We start from the raw sequence: 21,787 nt of genomic DNA on the forward strand, positions 1-21,787 counted from the left end.
TTCGGCCCATCGAGCCCGCTCCGCCATTCAATGAGATCATGGCTGATCATCCAAATTCAGTACCCTGTCCCTGCTTTCTCCCCATATCCCTTGATCCCTTTAGCCTTAAGAAATATATCTAACTCCTTCTTGAATATATTTAATGAATTGGCCTCAACTGCCTTCTGTGGTAGAGAATTCCACAGCTTCACCACTCTCTGGGTGAAGAAATTCCTCCTCATCTCAATCCTAAATGGCTTACCCTTTATCCTTAGACTGTGACGCCTGGTTCTGGACTCCCCCGCCATCGGGAACATCCTTCCTGCATCTAGTCTGTCTAGTCCTGTTAGAATTTTATAAGTTTCAATGAGATCCCCTCTCATTCTTCTAAACTCTAGCGAATATAAGCCTAATCGACCCAATCTCTCTTCATATGTCATTCCTGCCATCCCAGGTATCAGTCTGGTGAATCTTCGCTACACTCCCTCCATGGCAAGAACATCCTTCCTCAGATAAGGCGACCAAAACTGCACACAATACTCAAGGTGTGGTCTCACTAAGGCCCTGTACAACTGCAGCAAGACATCCTTGCTCCTGTACTCGAATCCTCTCGCTATGAAGGCCAACATACCATTTGCCTTCTTAACCGTATGCTGCACCTACATGCTTACCTTCAGCGACTGGTGCACAAGGACACCCAGGTCTCGTTGCACTTCCCCTTTTCCCAATCTATTGCCGTTCAGATAATAATCTGCCTTCCTGTTTTTGCCACCAAAGTGGATAACCTCGCATTTATCCACATTATACTGCATCTGCCCAATCGTCCAACCTGTCCAAATCGTACTGGAGTTTCTCTGCATCCTCTCCACAGCACACACGCCCACCCAGCTTTGTGTCGTCTGCAAACTTGAAGATATTACATCTAGTTCCCTCGTCTAGATCATTAATATATCGATGCGCTATCAATTACTCATAAAAGACGGAGAGTTAGGAGAGTAACTAAAAGGCTTTTATTAGCAAAGAACAGAGCATGCCTCTCGTGGTTGACTGGGTTCCAAGAAGGCAGGGGGCTGCAGGGCAATCACCTTTATACCTGGGCCTGTGGGTGGAGCCAGGGGCGGAGCCAGCAGAGACATGCTGAGGCATGCATAGGTACAACCGTGTGCAACAACAACGGTGAACAACAATAACAATGGTTTACCACATATATATTGTGAATAACTGGTCTTAGCACTGATCCCTGCAGTACCCCACTAGTCACTGTCTGCCACTCGGAAAAAGACTTGTTTATTCCAACTCTTTCCTGTCTGCCAACCAGTTTTCTATCCAAGTCAGTACCTTACCCCCAATCCCATGTGCTTTAACTTTGCACGCTAGTCTCTTATGCGGGACCTTATCGAAAGCCTTCTGCAAGTCCAAATACACCACATCCACTGGTTCTCCCTTATCTATTCTACCAGTTACATCCTCAAAAAATCCCAGTAGATTACTTGAGTACTGTGTGCAGTTTTGGTTGCCTTATCTGAGGAAGGATGCTCTTGCCATGGAGGGAGTGCAGCGAAGATTCCCCAGACTGATACCTGGGATGGCAGGAATGACGTATGAAGAGAGATTGGGTCGATTAGGCTTGTATTCGCTGGAGTTTAGAAGAATGAGAGGGGATCTCATTGAAACTTATAAAATTCTAACAGGACTAGACAGACTAGATGCAGGAAGGCTGTTTGTAAGTTATACTTCACTTAGTTTGCATCTTAAGCATACTCGTTACTCTCGATGGAGCACGACCTCAAGATGCAATGTACGGTGAAAGCCTTTTCATACTTGCTTCTTCCAAGGGCTTAATGCCTCGCGTTATTGTAAAGTAACGCAGCTACACAATGCACAGTCACTTAGTGACCTCTAGGTTAGGGTGCAGGTTATGTACGTGCTGTGCTCCTTCGACTTCCAGCATTTCGAGACGACTTTTCTGCTTGTAACAGCATCAAGGGCCCAATCCCAACCTGCAGCAGCACCTCCCTGGCAAAGCGTAGGTGAGAAAGGCGCACATTTCCTCCCCCCCCCCCCCCCCCCCCCCCGACATGCCAAGGTAGCTCTGGTCGGGTTTTGCGGACCCACACACTTGGGTAACAGCGAAGTCTGTGCGACCTGCCTGATTCCTCTGCAACTGCTCCTCAAACCTCGGGCAAGAGGAATCCCTTGGCAATGGTGCTGAATTGAAAGTAGAACTCCCTTCAATGGTAAGAAATAAAAACATCAGGAAAATGGCCAAAAAAGGAACTAGATTAAATTATTATTATTCCTCACCTTGATGACAAAATTCACAAAAAGGGGCGATTAATGAACTTGGCTGCCAAAGAATCTTGATTACTTGGCATTTTTTTAAGGTGCTGTTGTGCTGTCAAAAAGTGTTTGTTTGGACCCTCTCATTCCCAGTTGGCAACTGTGAAGGGTGATTATAACCATTGCTTTTGGTCCTCTTTAATCAGTTGGATATTATGCACTAGCATTTTACTTTGGTGCATAAACTAGTTTTGGAGGAAATGGTTTGTTGGACGGCTCCAGCTGCCCTGAAGTCTGTCCCTTGCTTACAGGAAGCCTGGCGGGTGGGCTGGGAGAGGGGAGAGCCCCCTGTCGTCTTTCACTCGCGGCGTGGCTGTGTGGGCACTTGGAAATGTGCAATCTCAAGTATGGGCATGGGTGGAGGAGATACCAGGTAACTGGAATGGGGGTGGGTGGGTGGGGGGTGGGTGGGGGGTTGGTGGGGGTGTGGGTGGTGGGGGTGTGGGGGGGGGTGGGAGAGAGAGACAGAGAGACTTTGCAACGGTGATGGTGAAAAATCAGCTGGCATTAGTGGCAATGTTCCCTTTAATCTGTGTGGCCGCACAGTACCTCCAGGGAACCCCCACAGCCGGCTTTTCAATACAAAAACCGCGCAGGCACGGTATTTCGGATGGCCCGCTTAACCCCTTAAAGGGGCCGCCCGGCGCCAAAAAAGATTCGAGGGAACATTGATTCGTAGTGATTGAGATCATGATGGAGGGAAGTCGGGTGGCATTGGGGGTAAGATCCATGTTGCTATGTCTGGGAGAGTGCAATGGGCCTGATTTAAACTTGGTTATTCCTGTAAATCCGGTGTGTAATTCAGTTAATCCCTCTTCTGCAGAGTTTTCCTTTGTTGCTTATCTCATTACCAAATGCTGTCTTGTGTTGCAGTATTCCTATCCGGGCCCCTCTCTGGTGCCACAGCAGGTTGGTAGAGATGATAGCTTACTGTACTCTCTGATTCTGACCTCCGATGGAGCACTGTCCTGGTCTGAGTCGGGTGCGGAAGGATTTGTTGAAGGGCAGCCTGCATATCACGTTCCTCGTGCGTTTTCAGAACCAAGGAGGGGTGTGCCCTTCAAGGTTAGCGGAAAACAAATTGTGCCACATTCATGTCTTGTTCCTGTTGTGGGGCCAAGTGACCCCTCATTCCATCTTCAATTTAACCATTTTCCCCACGGTTTTATTTTTGTGAATGGAGGGGGCAATACATACATTTCAACTCTGATACTCCATCATGCTACATTCATTTCTTTGTATGTTGAGTTAAAGAACGCAGTGGTTTAAAGTCACCATCTCCATTCTTTCTGTCTCCAGCCACTTAGAGGCCATTAGAATCGGAAATATAGACTGGCCCCGCTCGCTGGGAGGGGCTGAGGGGGCCCCGCTCGCTGGGAGGGGCTGAGGGGGGCCCCGCTCGCTGGGAGGGGGTGAGGGGATCCCGTTCTCTGGGATGGGGTGAGGGAGTCCCGCTCGCTGGGAGGGGTTAGGGAGTCCCATTCTCTGGGAGGGGGTGAGGGGGCCCTGTTCTCTGGGAGGGGGTCCCGCTCGCTGGGAGGGGGTGAGGGGGCCCCGTTCTCTGGGAGGGGGTGAGGGGGCCCTGTTCTCTGGGAGGGGGTGAGGGAGTCCCACTGGCTGGGGGAGGGTGAGGGCGTCCCACTGGCTGGGGGAGGGTGGCTAGCGTTGCTGACTAGAGGAGGGGAGAACTGGTGGGCCGAATCCGTGACTGCAGGCATAAAATTCAATTTTTTTAGTGATGTATTGTTGAGTGACATCCAGTCAGAATGTAGCTGTTGTGCTGTAAAGAAGTTTGAACACTCACCCCTTCCTCAGATGCACATATTCATTTCTCCTTGTCCCCTCGCAGACAGCACCCCCCCCCCCCCCCCCCCCCCCCAAAAACCTCCCTTCTAAAACAAGGCAGCAGAATCCTACCCGTTAATAAACAGCCGCTTGCAGCCACGAAACGACTGATGCTTTACAGATTAAAACGAAATGTCCGGGGAGAAACGGCTTCACTATATATTTTCTGCCTTATTAACAGCTGTCGGATGCCAGTTGCAGCACCGAGCAAGAGGAGCAGAGAGATCGCATCAAAGAACTACAGGAAGCTTCAGGTAACTGGCATCAACGTAAAGTCCTTGGACACTACATGAATAGAAATATCCAGGATCATGAGGCCATTCCGTGGCCAGTCAGCTGATTTAAAATTAACAATTGATCCAGCATTAATTGCCATTTGCGGAAGAGAGTTCCAAACTTCTACCACCCTAGAAGTGTTTCCTAACTTCACTCCTGAAAGGTCTGGCCCCCCTAGTCCTAGGGGGAGACATTCAGTATCGCCCTGTTTGGGGCGCCATTATCGGCCGTGTGCAAAGTTTAGCGCCTGGCGCTAATTATCGCCTCCGACAGCAAACTTGGCTTTTATCGCCCCGGGGGTGATTGGAGTGCTAAATCAGGCGCTTCACACCTGTCTTAAGGCGCAAAGGCCGAGGAGCGAGGCGCTACCTCAGAGCGCTGGCGAAGCAAGGAAGGGCAAATCAAAATGAACCTGCAAAGTGCTGCTCAGTACCCAAAACCCCTTCACACAGCGTTGAATCTCTCCAGAAGTCTGTCTCTCTCTCTCAGAATGCGTGGTGCAAAAATGTCGCCAACAAAAAAAGGCAGGACGCGGTCGCCTTTAAATAGCGCTCCCCCCAGTCCCTTCCTGACTGCAAAACGCTCCCTTCAACCTGTCGTTGCTAGCGGCAGGCGGTAAGGTAGGGGGCGCCACTCAATATCCGGTCCGGGGCGTTGCGCACTCGACTGATGTCACGATCTGCCGGCGCAGGAGATCGTGGCGGTAGTGTTTAGCGCCGCCGCAAAATGTCTAGTTAATTTCGCGAGTGGCGCAAACATCGCTGCGCCCGGGCGCTAGTTGCTTTGCGCCCCATTAGTGCCCTCTTAAGGCGCGAACGGGAGGTGCAAACAACTGAATTTTTCCCCCCTAGACTCCCCAACCAGCAGAAATAGTTTCTCTCTATCTACCCTATCGGTTCCCCTTAATATCTTGAAAATTCGATTGAATTATCCCTTAACCGTATAAATTCCAGGGAATACAACCCTAGTTTACGTAATCTCTCCTCGTAACTTAACCCTTGAAGTCCGGGTATCATTCTGGTAAACCTACGCTGCACTCCCTCCAAGGCCAGTATATCCTTCCTAAGGTGTGGTGCCCAGAACTGCTCCCAATGCTCCAGGTGTGGTCTAACCAGGGCTTTGTACAGCTGCAGCATAACTTCTACCCCCTTGTATTCTAGTCCTCTAGATATAAAGGCCAGCATTCTATTAGCCTTTTTGATTATTTCCTGTACCTGTCCGTATATTAATATTAATGACCTATGTACCTGGACAGCAGTCGGCTGTTCATCCCCACAGCAGCACATTGGGGGGGCTTTGCTTCCTTAATTGTTCCTGTAATCAATTTCCCAGTTTGTCTAGAGGTCCTAGCTTACCGGCTTTTATATGGAAAAAACCGCGCATGCGCAGAAATCTGAATAGGCCGCGCAGCCCAATAAAGGGGCCGTGCACTAACATTTCCTCCAAGCTGTGCGTTCGCACAGCTCTCTGCCGGTCCCGCGCAGCCCAGGACCGGCTTTTTTAATGTTAAGTTCTGCGCGTGCGCGGAACTGTGAATGGGCCGCGCAGGAAAAAAAAGTTAGATGGAATATTGCCTGTGATTCTTTTCAAAAAGTGTATATATGTGTGGTTTAAAAATACAACCAAGTCTTAAACTGTGCACACGGAGCATTAACTAACCCCTTCCTTCGTGGCGGTGTATTCTTTGCAGTAATATGAAATATAAATCTGTATTTACTATTTTAACAGCCTCTTTGACCAATTGTATTTGTCTTTATCTGTTTAGCGTCTGGACACATCCCTTTGCCGTGTACTTTGAAATGCACTAGCGGCAGGTAAGGATCAGCATTTCCCAATGCGCTTTCCATATAAACTTCAGTTTATACAGGCAAAAAGTTCCATTGGAGGATAGAACTACAAACTACTTTGCAAGGCACTTAAAATATTCCTGTTTGAGCTCAGACTCTCTCTTTTTCAGAGTTATTTTCTCCATTTCCTATCTCTCCTCTTCCACCCCTAACAAGTTTTTTCACTTTTCTTCGCACTCACACTGGGATTTGACTTCCACAGTTGCTGATAGTCTTCTGATAACTTGGCAACATGGCTATTTTTCATGCCTGAGCCTCCACGTTCAGCGTTAGCTGGGATTCTGTCACAGCTGACTCCATTCTTGTCCTTGTTTGGTTTTTATACACATTGCAGGAGTGACTGGGCAGCAGTCGTCAGATATCAAAACCCTGGCTGCTGTGCGCTTCTCTAGACCAGGTGCACTCTGCTGACGCCCTTCCTCCCCGGCAGTAGATCAGATAATTCAGCAGAGCCCTGGAATCGGACACGAGACCTTCTGCTTTTGGTCTCGCATTGGCTTTACTAAATGAGCCATTGTGGGGAGTTAACTCCCATCGCTTGATCTTTCCACGTTCTTCGCTAGTAAGCACCTGCCTGTGGCACCGGGAAACCACTGCTAAGAGATGCTGCATCTGAGTTTTTCGTTCCATCCCCAAGCTTCTACATAAGAACATAAGAATTAGGAGCAGAAGTCGGCCATACGGCCCCTCGAGCCTGCTCCGCCATTCAATAAGACCATGGCTGATCTTCGACCTCAACTCCACTTTCCCGCCCGATCCCCATATCCCTTGATTCCCCTAGAGTCCAAAAATCTATCGATCTCAGCCTTGAATATTCTCAACAACTGAGCCTCCACAGCCCTCTGGGGCAGAGAGTTCCAAAGAGTCGCAACCCCGAGTGAAGAAATTCCTCCTCATTTCAGTCTTAAATGGCCGACCCCTTAAGCTGAGAATGTGACCCCTGGTTCTCGGCGCCTGTCCACAGTAAGGTGATGCTTTTTGTATAGAAGATCAATGGCACGAATACGCATAATACCACTTCAGTCTGGGTTCCCAGTGCACTGCAGTGTTGTCACCATTACTGTTCGGTATTAAAAGGCCAAAGAATTTTGAAGTCTCACGCCAGTTCCTAGGGGACACCGTCCCAGCACGCAAAACTGACCTCGAGTTCACATGCTCACTCTGAGCAGACACAAATTGACTGGTGTGGGAAATAGAAAAATGTTGCATTGATTCAGCAGGGGTTGAGGCAGAATAGAGGGAACTTCACTCTGCATCTCGAACGCTACATCTGACCTGTGAGTACTTGGTACAGACACTGGGTGTTCAAGATGAGAATCTTGTCTGGTCCCTGCACTCAGTCCCAGAGGTCGAAGGGCAGAGTACTAATGCACTGCATCACTCGGACCCAGAGGTCGAAGGGCAGAGTACTAAAGCACTGCATCACCCAGACCCAGAGGTCGAAGGGCAGAGTACTAATGCACTGCATCACCCAGACCCAGAGGTCGAAGGGCAGAGTACTAATGCACTGCATCACCCAGACCCAGAGGTCGAAGGGCAAGCGCGCTAACCATCACCCAAGGTGAAAGGACAGCCTGCTAACCCGCTGCGTAACCCAGTCCCAGAGGTGAAAGGACATTGCAGCAACTCACTGCTGCGCCATCTTGAATTTCTCACTTTTCTAATGGCTTGTTTTCTGGTTTTGATGACATTGCATAAAGCTGTGTCCCTTTTCTTCCTGCTTTTAGTTCAAGCTCCGGCGTTAAACCCAAATTGAGGATGAAGGTCCCATATGTGCGGTTAGAGCGATTGCAAATTGATCTGTCCACCGACACCGAGCTTCCAACCTTCAAACTGTTACCAGGCAGTGGCCAGGACGAGTTCAGCCTGATCATCATCGAAGGAGATGGCTTGCCTTTGAATCCACCCTTCACGGTATTTACGGACTTGTTTTGAGTGTTCCTTATTGGAATGACAGTTTTCAGCCCAGCAATCCCATTCCCTTATACCTTACTACATTCCACGTATGTTTGTCTGAAAATGTTTTAGGTTCAAAAGTGAGGTCTGCTAAATTATATTAAATGCCTTAATTTTTAAAGTGTTTTATGGTTAGGGCGATTAAAAAATCCCCTGTCGAGCAGCAGTGCTGTGCAGTACCTCAGAGCAGGCTTACAACCTAAGAAGTTTTCTGAATCCTAAAAATGCCAGTAGATCCCAACAAACGCGTCTCTTTCTGATTGATTGAGCCACATTCTTGCCGCGTGCCTCTTTAACTGCAACCATTTGCACTTCCTTGCCCAGAGAGACATTGGAGGCACCCGTAGTGTTGGCAAATTGATTGAAACCTATAAGAGAGAAGGATGCACTGGCTCGCTGGACCCTCCGTGACCTTTCTGGCCCTGCGCACTCCTATGTTCCTGATCCTGACTCTCTCCAGAAACACAACTGCTTGTCCCTTGGACCTTCTCGTACCAAAATAGTGTGCATATTTTTCTACACTTGGAAAACATCGAGCCTTTTTATGAAATGGTTTGACTTAATGGCTTCTATGTGCAGCTGAGGTATGCACCGTACTCCGCAAGTACTGCTCCATAACTGCAGTAGCACGGGCTCACTGAGGAATCGCTCTCCGGCGGCGGGGGGTGAAGCTTGGGGCGGCGCGGATTGTACCTGTGGAGATGAACACCGCGCTGGCTCAGCTGTGGAGACACTCGCGCACTCGGTGAGGCGGGGGATTGGCCTCCACCTGTGTACCCTCGAGGCACTGTGTGGATGAAGTAGCTGTCTTCCGGGTTACCCTGCCGCGTGCTTTCAGCGACGGTAGCTCCTGCTGACTGCTGTACTGCGCTACGCCGTGCCGTGTCAACGGGAAGAGTAGCTGTAGGGAACCGGAAAAACGCTGGGTCACAAGGCAATGTAAAAAAAAAAATTAGGAACATAGGAACCGGAGTAGGCCATTCAGCCCCTCGAGCCTATTCCACAATTCATTTAGATCATGGCTGATCTGTATGTCGACTCCATCTATCCACCCTAGCTCCTTAATACCCTCACCTAACAAAAATCGATCAATCTCAGTTTTGAAATTTTCAATTGATCCCCCAGCCTAAAAAGCTTTTTTGTGGGGGGGGAGAGTTCCAGATTTCCACTACCCTTTTTGTAGCACTTCCTTACTTCGCCCCTGAACAGCCTAGCTCTGATTTTACGGCTCTGGTTCTGGTCTCCCCGTCGCACCAGCAGGAAATAGTTAACTCTCGTTCTAACCTGCAGGCATCGACTCTGGAGAGCACCCTGACACCACCAAACTCGGCCTCTCCCGCCTCAGAAACGGAAATCGAATTTGTGTTCAGCGAGAGGACTGAGGGAGCGAGCAAGCGTCCCCACCATGCCCTGAGCCCCACACCGTCCCCCAGCGAAAAGTCGCCCGGAAGCATACCAGACCTCAAGTCGTCTCCGCTTTGCAGCGTCGGTGAGAAGGGCGAGGAGTCGGACGAGGTGGTCTGCGCCGTCTGTGGCAAAGGAGGCGAGCTGCCATGTTGTAGTCATTGCCTGAAGGTGTTTCACGTTGACTGCCACGTGCCTGCTTTGCCAAGTGTGCCCAGGTGAGTCCCAGCACCAAACAGGTTGAATTAGTAAGTGGCGAACCGCTCCTCTGATGGTCCTGCCGGTAAATCGTGCTTGACTAATCTACTGGAATTTTTTGAGGATGTAACTGGTAGAATAGCTAAGGGAGAACCAGTGGATGTGGTGTATTTGGACTTTCAGAAGGCTTTCGATAAGGTCCCGCATAAGAGACTAGTGTGCAAAGTTAAAGCATATGGGATTGGGGGTAAGGTACTGACTTGGATAGAAAACTGGTTGGCAGACAGGAAGCAAAGAGTTGGAATAAATGGGTCTTTTTCTGAGTGGAAGGCAGTGACTAGTGGGGTACCGCAGGGATCGGTGCTAGGACCCCAGTTATTCACAATATATATTAACGATCTAGATGAGGGAATTAGATGTAATATCTCCAAGTTTACAGACGACACAAAGCTGGGTGGGCGTGTGTGCTGTGGAGAGGATGCAGAGAAACTCCAGTACGATTTGGACAGGTTGGGCGATTGGGCAGATGCATGGCAGTTGCAGTATATGGATAAATGCGAGGTTATCCACTTTGGTGGCAAAAACAGGAAGGCAGATTATTATCTGAACGGCAATAGATTGGGAGAAGGGGAAGTGCAACGAGACCTGGGTGTCCTTGTGCACCAGTTGCTGAAGATAAGCATGCAGGTACAGCAGGCGGTTAAGGCGGCAAATGGTATACTGGCCTTCATAGCGAGAGGATTCGAGTACAGGAGCAAGGATGTCTTGCTGCAGTTGTACAGGGCCTTGGTGAGACCACATCTTGAGTATTGTGTGCAGTTTTGGTCGCCTTATCTGAGGAAGGATGTTCTTGCCATGGAGGCAGTGCAGCGAAGATTCACCAGACTGATACCTGGGATGGCAAGAATGACGTATGAAGAGAGATTGGGTCGATTGGGCTTATATTCGCTAGAGTTTAGAAGAATGAGAGGGGATCTCATTGAAACTTATAAAATTCTAACAGGACTAGACAGACTAGATGCAGGAATGTAAGAAGTCACACAACACCAGGTTATAGTCCAACAGCTTTATTTGAAATCACAAGCTTTCGGAGCGCTGCTCCTTCTTCAGGTGAAGTGGAGAAATGCATAAAGACACAGCTTATATAGTCAGAGAATCATGTCAGATGTTTACAGGTAACCTTTCCAACTGCCATTTATCACACCTCGGCAGGGAGATAATCACAGCAGTCAAAGGCGTGAATGGTGTCCAAACAGGTCAGTCAGGGAAACATTACATCAAAGAACAATGAGGTGGGGTCACAAGGGGTCACCTTGTGACCCCACCTCATTGTTCTTTGATGTAATGTTTCCCTGACTGACCTGTTTGGACACCATTCACGCCTTTGACTGCTGTGATTATCTCCCTGCCGAGGTGTGATAAATGGCAGTTGGAAAGGTTACCTGTAAACATCTGACATGATTCTCTGACTATATAAGCTGTGTCTTTATGCATTTCTCCACTTCACCTGAAGAAGGAGCAGCGCTCCGAAAGCTTGTGATTTCAAATAAAGCTGTTGGGACTATAACCTGGTGTTGTGTGACTTCTTACATTTGTCCACCCCAGTCCAACTCCGGCATCTCCACACCATAGATGCAGGAAGGATGTTCCCGATGGCGGGGGAGTCCAGAACCAGGGGTCACAGTCTAAGGATAAGGGGTAAGCCGTTTAGGACAGAGATGAGGAGGAATTTCTTCACCCAGAGAGTGGTGAAGCTGTGGAATTCTCTACCACAGAAGACAGTTAAGGCCAATTCATTAAATATATTCAAGAAGGAGTTAGATATATTTCTTAAGGCTAAAGGGATCAAGGGATATGGGGAGAAAGCAGGGACAGGGTACTGAGTTTGGATGATCAGCCATGATCGCATTGAATGGCGGAGCAGGCTCAAGGGGCCGAATGGCCTACTCCTGCTCCTATCTTCTATGTTTCTATATGTTAAGGCAGTGTTCAGCTGCACAGCCCACGCCCAACGTCTCCGGTTCAATCCCCGTCAATGCTAAATTAGCTCTTTCGTCCACCCTCACCCCTACATGATGTGCACTCGAGCACTTTCCAGCAAATGTCGTGGGAAAGCAATTAGGAGCGAAAGCCGTGTCTCATTTTTCTCTCTTTTCCCCCCCCCCCCCCCAACCGCGCCAACAATGCTCCAGCTGTTACTCCCGGCAACTCAGCACAACCAGGAATTGAAGATCCAGCCTGGTGTAGTACGAATTCATACAGCCTGAAAGATCCCAGTTTCAGCTCCTGGGCTGCTGAATTAGCTGGGGCAGCAGTCGGGCCGTACAGTTAGCCTCAGTTCTCTGAGCTAGGGATTGTAAAATTAAGCCTGGATTCCATTTACCCAGTGATCACAAGAACATAAGAATTAAGAGCAGGAGTAGGCCATTCGGCCCCTCGAGCCTGCTCCGCCATTCAATGAGACCATGGCTGATCTTCGGCCTCAACTCCACTTTCCCGCCAGATCTCCATATTTCTTGATTCCCTTAATGTCCATAAGTCTATCGATCTCAGCCTTGAATATACTCAACGATTCTGCATCCGCAGCCCTTTGGGGTAGAGAATTCCAAAGGTTTACCACCCTCTGAGTGAAGAAATTCCTCCCCACCTCAGTTTTAAATGGCCGAGCCCTTATCCTGAGACTATGCCCCCTAGTTCTAGACATCCAGCCAGGGGGAAACAACCTCTCAGCATCTACCCTGTCAATCCCCCTTCAGAATCTTGTATGTTTCAATGAGATCCCCTCTCATTCTTCTAAACTCGAGAGTATAGGTCCAATCTACACAATCTCTCCTCATAGGACAACCCTCTCTACCCAGGAATCAATCTAGTGAACCTTTGTTGCACTGCCTCTAAGGCATGTATATCCTTCCTTCGATAAGGGGACCAAAACTGTACACAATACAGTACAGATATTGGCTTGAAAGTGCAAGATTGAGCTGGAGTGATGTTCTGCAAGGTTGAATGTCCTGCTGCCACTCGCTTCCTAGGCTTACCACTGAAGAATGACCAGTTGGGTGAAGTAGGGGAGAAGTTGCCAGCATCCAACAAAACGGGAGTCGACACCAGCAGTTGAAGAGGGGCGAACGTTTGGAAATGTACCTCGGAAGTTTTTTTAAATATTGAAAGCAGTGCATTGCATTCCAGATGTCTCACTTTGTTACAGAGGCAAAGCGATCTGAAAGTGCTGGGTGTTACTGAGCTGCAGCCTGAAACTGACCAGCACATTCCAGTCTGCAACCTTCCCTGACCAAACAGCAAGTAAACTGAGTGATCTCTGGCTGTGTTAACTTAACATTAGGTGGATTTTGTAGCCTTAGAACAAGCCCTCTTAAACACAATTCCCCTCTTAGCAGCAGAATAATATATTACACAGAATTTACAGCTCAAAAGCAGGCCAATCGACCCAACAGGTCCATGCCGGTGTTTATGCTCCACACGAGCCTCCTCCTACCCCTTTACATCTCACCCTATCAGCATATCCTTCTATTCCTTTCTCCCTCATCTGCTCCTCTAGCATCCTCTTAAATGCATCGCTGCTATTCCCTGTGGTAGTAAGTTGCACATTCTAACCATTTCTCCTGAATTTCCTGTTCAATCTTCCCTGATGGTTATAGCCTCAGTTCTGGTATCCTCCTTGTAAATCTTTTTTGCACCTTCCCCAGTGTCTCCTTTTATTACATCCTTTATGTAATATGGGGACCAGAACTATGCACAGTACTCTTAATATGGTGCATTACGATGCTCCTGTCATTATAAAATATCACATCAAAGCTTGAACAGCACCGTGGAATATCTGCTAGCAATATCCCCGCTAGGCCGCGCAGTCATCTGCAAGGTCCCGGGCAGGCCGCTCACCGGCTTTTCCATTGTGGATACCGCGCGGGCGCAAAAATTTGAATGGGGCAGGCCGCGCAGGAGGCAGCGCAGCTTACGGGGGAGACGTTGTCTGCTAGTATATATATATATTTTTTTTTTAAATCATTGTTGATTGACCTGTTTCCTGTTTCTTTTTCTGCAGTGTTGAATGGACATGTTCGATGTGTGTGGATTTGCCGACATCTGAAATACAGACTGAAAGTTCCCCAACAGCATTAGAAAGTGGCAGTAGTGTTGCAGTGGAGGGCCTCTGTGCTCTCGATCAGAGGGTTTGTACTAAAACTGGAAATATTCCTGTTCCTCGAAGTGGAGTGTGCTACAAGTTCACTCAGACTGGAATGTCCCCGGTTGTTATCGATGTTCCCTGTAATTTTTTGTGGCCCCTTGTAAGGGGCTGCGTGGGCCATTCAAAATACCGCGCATGTGTGGTTTCTACATTGAAACGCCGACTGCGCGGGTTCCCTGGAATGCTGTGCAGCTTACAGGGAACATTGGTTGTACTCCCAGTTTATGTTGAGTTGGCTGTTCTCAGCCAAGGGCAGCTGTTGGGGTGCAACAAATAAACCTTGACCAGGGAAAGGGGCAATCAGCCTGGGTTCATGCCGCTGATTGCGATCCTGTGTAAACCCCACGGACCGACGTTGGCTGAGACAGGATTAACTCGGCTGTGGCGCTTCCCGTTGTCAAACTGCCCGCTGACGCTCGCTGTTGAGCTGACTGGTGAAGAACGACTAACTTTGGCGCGGTGCCAGGCCGACCATTCCTCACCTTCGTGCCTGACGCTGAGTTTCAGCAGGCTGTTGGACACCAGGGGACCAGGGACGGGAATATCAGCTGGAGTTCCTGCTCTTGATCGCTGTTTGGTGGTCTCTGGAAAGTGCACAGGTGTGCGCGCATTGGGCGAGATGATGCTTGAAATCGGTGACTAGCCAAATGGAGTTCGCAAGAAGTCGCAAGCAAACGCCTCGTGAAAGACCCGGCGCGGAAGATCCCTGGCTTGGATCTTCCGCTGCGCTTATGGGCAACCCTAAACTGCGTCCGCGCAAACTGCAGCAGAGGCGGATACAAGGTGCACAAACGGAGAATTAAAAACTCTCCCGTGTGCAACTGTGGTCACCCAGAACAGGCCGCAGAACACAGAACGACTCCCAGGCCCCATTCACGAATACGAAGGAGGCGTCACAGCGATACGCTCCGCTACTCCTGATGCATGTATCTGGCTGAACCACCTCAATGTCAAATTATAGTTGTTGCCCTACACCAGCCTTACGAATGCTACTACCGGTGACTAGCCTGCCAACGTTCACGGGTCGAGGGTCACGCACAAGCAGTGGCTGCTTGGGCCAGTATCTGTGCAACTGCAAACCGACACGAGTCGGCGTTCATGGGGTGACTTGGGGGCGGGTTGCGCGAAGGGATGTTTACAAAAAAATGAGCCACCCCAGTGAAAAAGAAAGTCTGTGCTCAGTGTTGGAGGCGTGCCAGTGTTTATATGTGTTATACAGGTGTAACAGTGATGGCAGATTTGTGTCTCTCATTGTTTTAACAGAAATGTGAACACATACTGTTGTTGCTGCTCTCTCATAAGATGAGTCAGGCCCTCTACAACCCCACTGGATTCTCACAAGTAAGTATTTGAAGAATAGCTCTTTGTGTGAGATTCTCTTGCTCAACTTGTTTATAAGTAAAGTTGTCAAATACAGGAAACTTTGTGCTATCCGGAGTTGAGCTATCTGGCAATCTGGAGCCACCGGCAAAAATCAGCAGCTGTTTTTTAATTCTTTTTGTTTGTTTTTTTTGCTTTGTTTGAACAGTCAAACTGTGCAAGGTCTGTAGCTATAGCAACAGCTTCAGTTACAGAGCTTTAGGGCCACACCCGAGTGTTTAGAAGCTGTTGCTAAGCAACAGTGTTTGTTATCAAATACGGAGATAAGAATCTCCGTATCTCTCAACATTAACTCTGGAGAGTATGGCAGTTTTGAGGCAACGGCAGCAGCTCGGTCCCGTGGGTGCCGGATAGCACAAAGTTTCCTGTATATCCATCCATGTCGTCTATAATATTGGCCTGGGGCCAATATTTATCCCTCAATCAATATGACTTTAAAAAAAAAAACGCAGATTATCTGGTCATTTATCACACCGCTGTTTGTGGGAGCTTGCTGTGCGCAAATTGGCTGCCGCGTTTCCTACATTACAACAGTGACTACACTTCAAAAAAGTACTTCATTGGCTGTAAAGCGCTTTGGGACGTCCTGAGGTCGTGAAAGACGCTATATAAATGCAAGTCTTTCTTTTTACATTACGAATCTTGTGTCTAAGTGTCAGCCTTGGCTCAGTGAGCAGCACTCTCGCTCGCCTCTGGTTTCAAGTTCCACTCCAGAGGCTTGAGCAGGTAATGTAGGCTGACACTCCCAGTGCCAGTACTGAGGGTGTCCTGCACTGTCGGAGGTGCCGTCTTTCAGATGAGACGTTAAACCGAGGCCCCGTCTGCCCCCTCGGGTGGTCGTAAAAGATCCCACGGCACGATTTAGAAGATAAGGTGAGTTTTCCCGGTACTCTGGCCGCTATTTATCCCTCAACCAACGTCACTAAAATAAATTATCTGGTTACTTATCTCATTGCTGTTTGTTGGGAGCTTGCTGTGCATGAACTGGCTGCCGTGTTTCCTACATTACAACAGTGACTACACTTTAAAAGTACTTAATTGGCTGTAAAGCGCTTTGGGGCATCCCGAGGATGTGAAAGGTGCTATATAAATGCAAATCATTTCTTTTTCTTTATGTCTGAATGCACTTCCTGTCGGCTTTTTCCCATCATGAAACCAACACTTCAACCATAAGCTACTCTTCAGCCGATTCTCTCAATTCTTCCTTCACCCACTCCATTTTCCACGGCGCTTGCTCAACCTGCTCTTCGCCCCGGACCCAGGGCTAATCTTGCTCTTGTCGATTCTTTTATACAGTTGAAGAATCAGCGAGTAGATCTGTCTTCCATTCGAGCCAAGCTTGAGAAGGCGAGCTCACCCCGTTACTCCTCAGCTGACGAGTTCGTGCTGGAGGTTCGATTAATGTTCAAGGCATTTGGCAAACCAATTCAGGTAAGAGAAGAACCAGGTGTTTTTTTTTTTCTCCTGTTGTTTCATTTTCTGACGGTTCACTTACTTGTGCTTCCTGTTGTCAAGACAAAGGTGTGACCACCAACGTTCCCTATAGGCCGCGCAGCTCTCTGCCGGTCCCGCGCAGTACCATACCAGCTTTTGCAGTATTAAAGTTTGCGTATACGTGGATCTGTGAATGGGCCGCGCTCCCGAAAAAAAATTATGGGGCACATTGGTGACCACTTATCCCTCCCTAAACCCCTCTGCCTCTCCCACACCTCTCTCCTTTAAAACACTCCACAAAAACCCACCTCCTTGATCCCTCTCTGGCTTAACGTCCGTTTTCTTCACACCTCCGAAGTGACAGGGCCTTGGTGAGACCACATCTTGAGTATTGTGTGCAGTTTTAGTCGCCTTATCTGAGGAAGGATGTTCTTGCCATGGAGAGAGCGCAGCGAAGATTCACCAGGCTGATACCTGGGATGGCAGGAATGACGTACGAGGAGAGATTGGGTCGATTGGGCATGTACTCGCTGGAGTTTAGAAGAATGAGAGGGGATCTCATTGAAACTTATAAAATTCTAACAGGACAAGATGCAGGAAGGATGTTCCTGATGGTCGGGGAGTCCAGAACCAGGAGTCACAGTCTAAGGATAAGGGGTAAGCCATTTAGGACAGAGATGAGGAGGAATTTCTTCACCCAGAGAGTGGTGAACCTGTGGAATTCTCTACCACAGAAGGCAGTAGAGGCCAATTCATTAAATATATTTAAGAAGGAGTTGGATATATTTCTTAAGGCTAAAGGGATCAAGGGATATGGGGAGAAAGCAGGGACAGGGTACTGAATAGGGATGATCAGCCATGATCTCATTGAATGGCGGAGCAGGCTTGAGGGGCCGAATGGCCTACTCCTGCTCCTATCTTCAATGTTTCTATGCCATGGGATGTTTTTCCACAGTAAAGGGGCTGTATGATTGCACGGTGGTGTTGGTGAACAGAAGAACACTTTTGTACTTGTCTGAAATGATACAAGTTGGAAGCTAACGGGGTGGGCTGAGAACCTCAGTCCCAGTGGTTAAATTTCAACATACCTTTCCATTTCCTCCATTCTATCCTTATTGTCTCTTCAGGTAAGTTTGTCGATGTAGATTCATTTGCAGGCAAGGGACGGGGAACGCAAAGATTCAGAAGTAGGTATTGTTTTTTTTATTTTTTCTCGTGTTCCTGTGAACACTTGTGTCGGCCTCAGCTCAGTGGGTCGCACTCTCGCCTCCGAGTCAAAAGGTTGTGGGTTCAAGCCCCACTTCAGAGACTTGAGACCGTAATCAAGGTTGTCACACCCAGTGCAGTACTGAGGGTGGTGCTGTCTTTCGGGTGAGACGTTAAATTGAGGTACTGTCTGCCCCCTCAGGTGGATGCAAAAGATCCCACAGCACTATTCAAAGAAGAGCAGGGGAGTTCTCCCCGGTGGCCTGGCCAATATTTATCCTCAACCAACACCACAAACAGATTATCTGGTCATTTACCTCACTGCTGTTTATAGGACATAAGAACATAAGAAATAGGAGCAGGAGTCGGCCATTCGGCCCCTCGGGCCTGCTCCGCCATTCAATAAGATCATGGCTGACCTTCGACCTCATCTCCACTTTCCTGCACTATCCCCATATCCCTTGATTCCCTTAATATTCAAAAATCTATCGATCTCTGTCTGGAATACACTCAACGACTGAGCCTCCACAGCCCTCTGGGGTAGAGAATTCCAAAGATTCACCACCCTCTGAGTGAAGAAATTTCTCCTCATCTCCGTCCTAAATGGCCGACCCCTTATTCTGAGACTGTGACCCCTGGTTCTAGACTCCCCAGACAGGGGAAACATCCTCCCTGCATCTACCCTGTCAAGCCCTGTCAATGTTTCAATGAGATCGCCTTTCATTCTTCTAAACTCTAGAAACCACTATTGACAACGCCAGTGTCACTGAACGCGACCTTTTTCATTCATGTTTTTTTAACCTCGCGCAGACGAGTCACAAAACAGTGGTGTGCAACTTGGCTGCTGCGCTTCTCTACATTACAATAGTGACTACACTTTAACACTTAGATAGATTTTTGGACTCTAGGGGAATCGAGGGATATGGGGATCGGGCGGGATGGTGGAGCTGAGGTCGAAGATCAGCCATGATCTTACTGAATGGCGGAGCAGGCTCGTGGGGCTGTATGGCCGACTCCTGCTCGTAATTCTTATGTTCAAAAGCACTTTAGGACATTCTGAAGTCGTGAAAAGTGTCATAATTGCAAGTTCTTCTTTTATTTCTTCCTTTAACATTTGTTAACCTCAGGATCAAAATGACATGGGGGTGTCTGTTATAAATCTCATCAAGAAACTACTTATGAAATAACGCTGGTCTGCCAGCTGGTGGCGCTGTTCAAGGAGTATAAATACTCGGGCGTGGGCCCCAGCTTTCCAGGGACATTTTGTAAGACAAGGAGCTAGTGAAGTACAACTAGACCTCCATGTTCTGAAACAAGTTGATTAAAGCCTTGCTTTATACTCAAACCAAGTGTGTAGTGAGTTTTATTACGTTAGTGTCTATCTGTTCCCAAATGAATTGTAGCAGCTAAGTGCATCTCTGGATCTTCAGATGTTTTTCCAAGTCCTGTCTGAGGACTGTAGGGGGGGGTTAAGAGGGTAGTTAAGAGTCAACCGCGCTGGTGTGGAACTGGAGTCACATATAGGCCAGACCGGGCAAGGACGGCAGATTTCCTTCCCGAAAGGACATTAGTGAACCAGATGGATTTTTACGACAACCCAACAGCTTCATGGCCACTTTTACTGATTTTTATTTCCAGGTTTGTTAAACTGAATTCAAAATCAATCTTTGGACTGTAAAGCCAGGAGACTGTTAAAAAGCCTGTAAGATAGGTTAGTAGTGGGAGAACAGTTTGGAGAGGCTGTCTAGGTCCCTGCAGTTAGCCATCAGTCCGAGTGACAGATAGAGATTGCTGAATGATGCTGGGCTTACTTGGCCAAGTGACCATTTTCCCTAATGAGCCTCGCCACTGAACACCCAGCAAGCTTCTTAACTGTGGAGGCCACCCCAGCAGATCCCAGTCCTGCCCCTACCTGACATGTACATGCACACTTTCCAGCAGAAACCCTAGGTGAGTCTTTGGTCCGTCCCTGGTCCATCTCTCCCACTGCCCCCTTCCTTAGTACAGGGGATTGAGGCCAACTGCAGCGCAGGCTAAGATCCTACAACTCAGTTCCACCCTGGACGGTGCATTGACTCCCTGTCCGGCAACGCCTCGATTTTTAACATTTTGAAAATTCTCATCCTTGTTTGCAAATTCCTCCATGGCCTCGCCCCCTCCATATCTCTGTAACCTCCTCCAGCCCTACAACTCTTCAAGATCTCTGCGCATCCTTGATTTTCTTTGCCCCACCATTGGTGGCCGTGCCTTCTGATGCCTGGGCCCTAAGCTCTGGAATTCCCTCCCTAAACCTCTCTTCCTTTAAGACTCTCCTTAAAACCTACCTCTTTGATCAAGGTTTAGTCACCTGTCCGAATATCTCCTGATGTGGCTCGGTGTCGATTCTTGTCTGATTACGCGCCTGTGACGTTTTACCCCGTTAAAGGCGCTATATAAATGCAAGTTGTGTCTCCACTAAACCATTGGATTACCAATGGGATTTATTTAAAACAGGAGAATTAAAAAAAAAAAAATTTTTTTTAAAGGTTTTATTTAGCTGGTCCTTAATTACAGTGACTTTAAAAAACCAATTGTTTCCTCTTGAATTCATTTGAAGGACAAGAAGGAGGTGGCAGAGTCTGTGATGACGCTCGAATCGTTTTTCGAGGAGAAACTGACAGATATCTTCAGCGGCAGAACCTTCGCTACCCCGCCAGAGGACGAGCCGGAGATGGAGGTGGACAGCAAACAATGTGACCAAACTGACACCAGGGAGCCGGCCCGTCCTACAGGCGATCTCGACAGCAGCCCCGCACAGGCGAAAAGACGGCGGCTTGACGAGGACTAGCAGCTTCGGACGGGAAGCTTTGCCGATCGTGGTAAACTTCGGATGAATGGTGGTCGACGACAGATTTTGAGAGCCGGCCCCACTCGGACCCGCCTCATTGGAATGACTTTCGTTCGACAAGACTGTAAATACACGAGAGAGCCCCGGCTGTCTTCAGCTACTGTGGCACGCCGACACGACTTGAGCTAAAAGTATAAACCTGGGCCTGGGAGATACCACACACAGGACTTTTCAGCTTCAGAAAAGTCAAATTGGGTTCGAGTCCGACTGGAGAACTAGCGGAAAGATATTTTGTTTTCTTGTTCCTGGTTTTACTGAGACTTTTACATGCAGAGAGGTCAGAGCCAGAGTTGTTTTTTTTTCTAGGTGTAAACTGTATGTATTAAAGAATTCGATAATGTGTAATATACATTGTCTGTATTTCATGTTGAAATTCATACTGGATCATAGTAAAGAAAAAAAAGGAAATAAACTCATTTCTCTGAGGGGAAATCCTACGTCACTCAGTAATAAAAATTAAAAAATCCACCGATACTGGGATTGCTGGACTCCTCTTCATTTTTTCACTTGGTTCTCCACCCGCCCCCGCCTGTCCTCCACGTGCTTGGTGTTTGGTTCCGAGGTGTTGTGGCAGCCCTTGTGTACTGCGCCCAAGGTGGCCACTCTTCCACGTGAGCCCCGACAGCGAGCGTGGGCACGGGAGCACTGGAGGCGAGCCTGATCCTGTGTTCTCTCGCAAAAGACGGGATCGGGCTCGGGTGGTGAGCGGGAGCAGGAAACCTCTGGCTCTCCGTCCACCTCGCCCTAGCCGAGGGGGCCACCGAGGCCAACTGCTGCCCTTGACGGAGATGAGCCAGCTCAGCATAGCCGGGGATCTTCAACTCTGCGTGC

General features: G+C 48.5%; 1 protein-coding gene across 3 annotated transcripts in view; it reads left to right on the forward strand.

The window, feature by feature from the left end:
• LOC147099556 (uncharacterized) overlaps window positions 1–21,430 on the forward strand; it is a 115,097-nt gene extending 93,667 nt beyond the window's left edge. For 2 of the 3 annotated variants that reach the window (XM_085969800.1, XM_085969801.1), the window contains 9 exons: window positions 3,193–3,384; window positions 4,346–4,418; window positions 6,206–6,254; window positions 8,015–8,201; window positions 9,534–9,865; window positions 13,906–14,032; window positions 15,313–15,390; window positions 16,726–16,860; window positions 20,666–21,430. In XM_085969800.1, the coding sequence (XP_085825926.1) occupies window positions 3,193–3,384; window positions 4,346–4,418; window positions 6,206–6,254; window positions 8,015–8,201; window positions 9,534–9,865; window positions 13,906–14,032; window positions 15,313–15,390; window positions 16,726–16,860; window positions 20,666–20,896 (1,404 nt within the window). In that variant the 3' untranslated portion in view covers window positions 20,897–21,430. The remainder of the gene's footprint in view (window positions 1–3,192; window positions 3,385–4,345; window positions 4,419–6,205; window positions 6,255–8,014; window positions 8,202–9,533; window positions 9,866–13,905; window positions 14,033–15,312; window positions 15,391–16,725; window positions 16,861–20,665) is intronic. The other variant, XM_085969802.1, reaches the window with a different exon arrangement.
• The last annotated feature ends 357 nt before the right edge of the window (window positions 21,431–21,787 follow it).

This window comes from Somniosus microcephalus, chromosome 28 (genome assembly GCF_052327205.1).
Source record: "Somniosus microcephalus isolate GS21.2 chromosome 28, FLI_Smic_1.0, whole genome shotgun sequence".
Classification (NCBI taxonomy): Eukaryota; Metazoa; Chordata; class Chondrichthyes; order Squaliformes; family Somniosidae; genus Somniosus; species Somniosus microcephalus.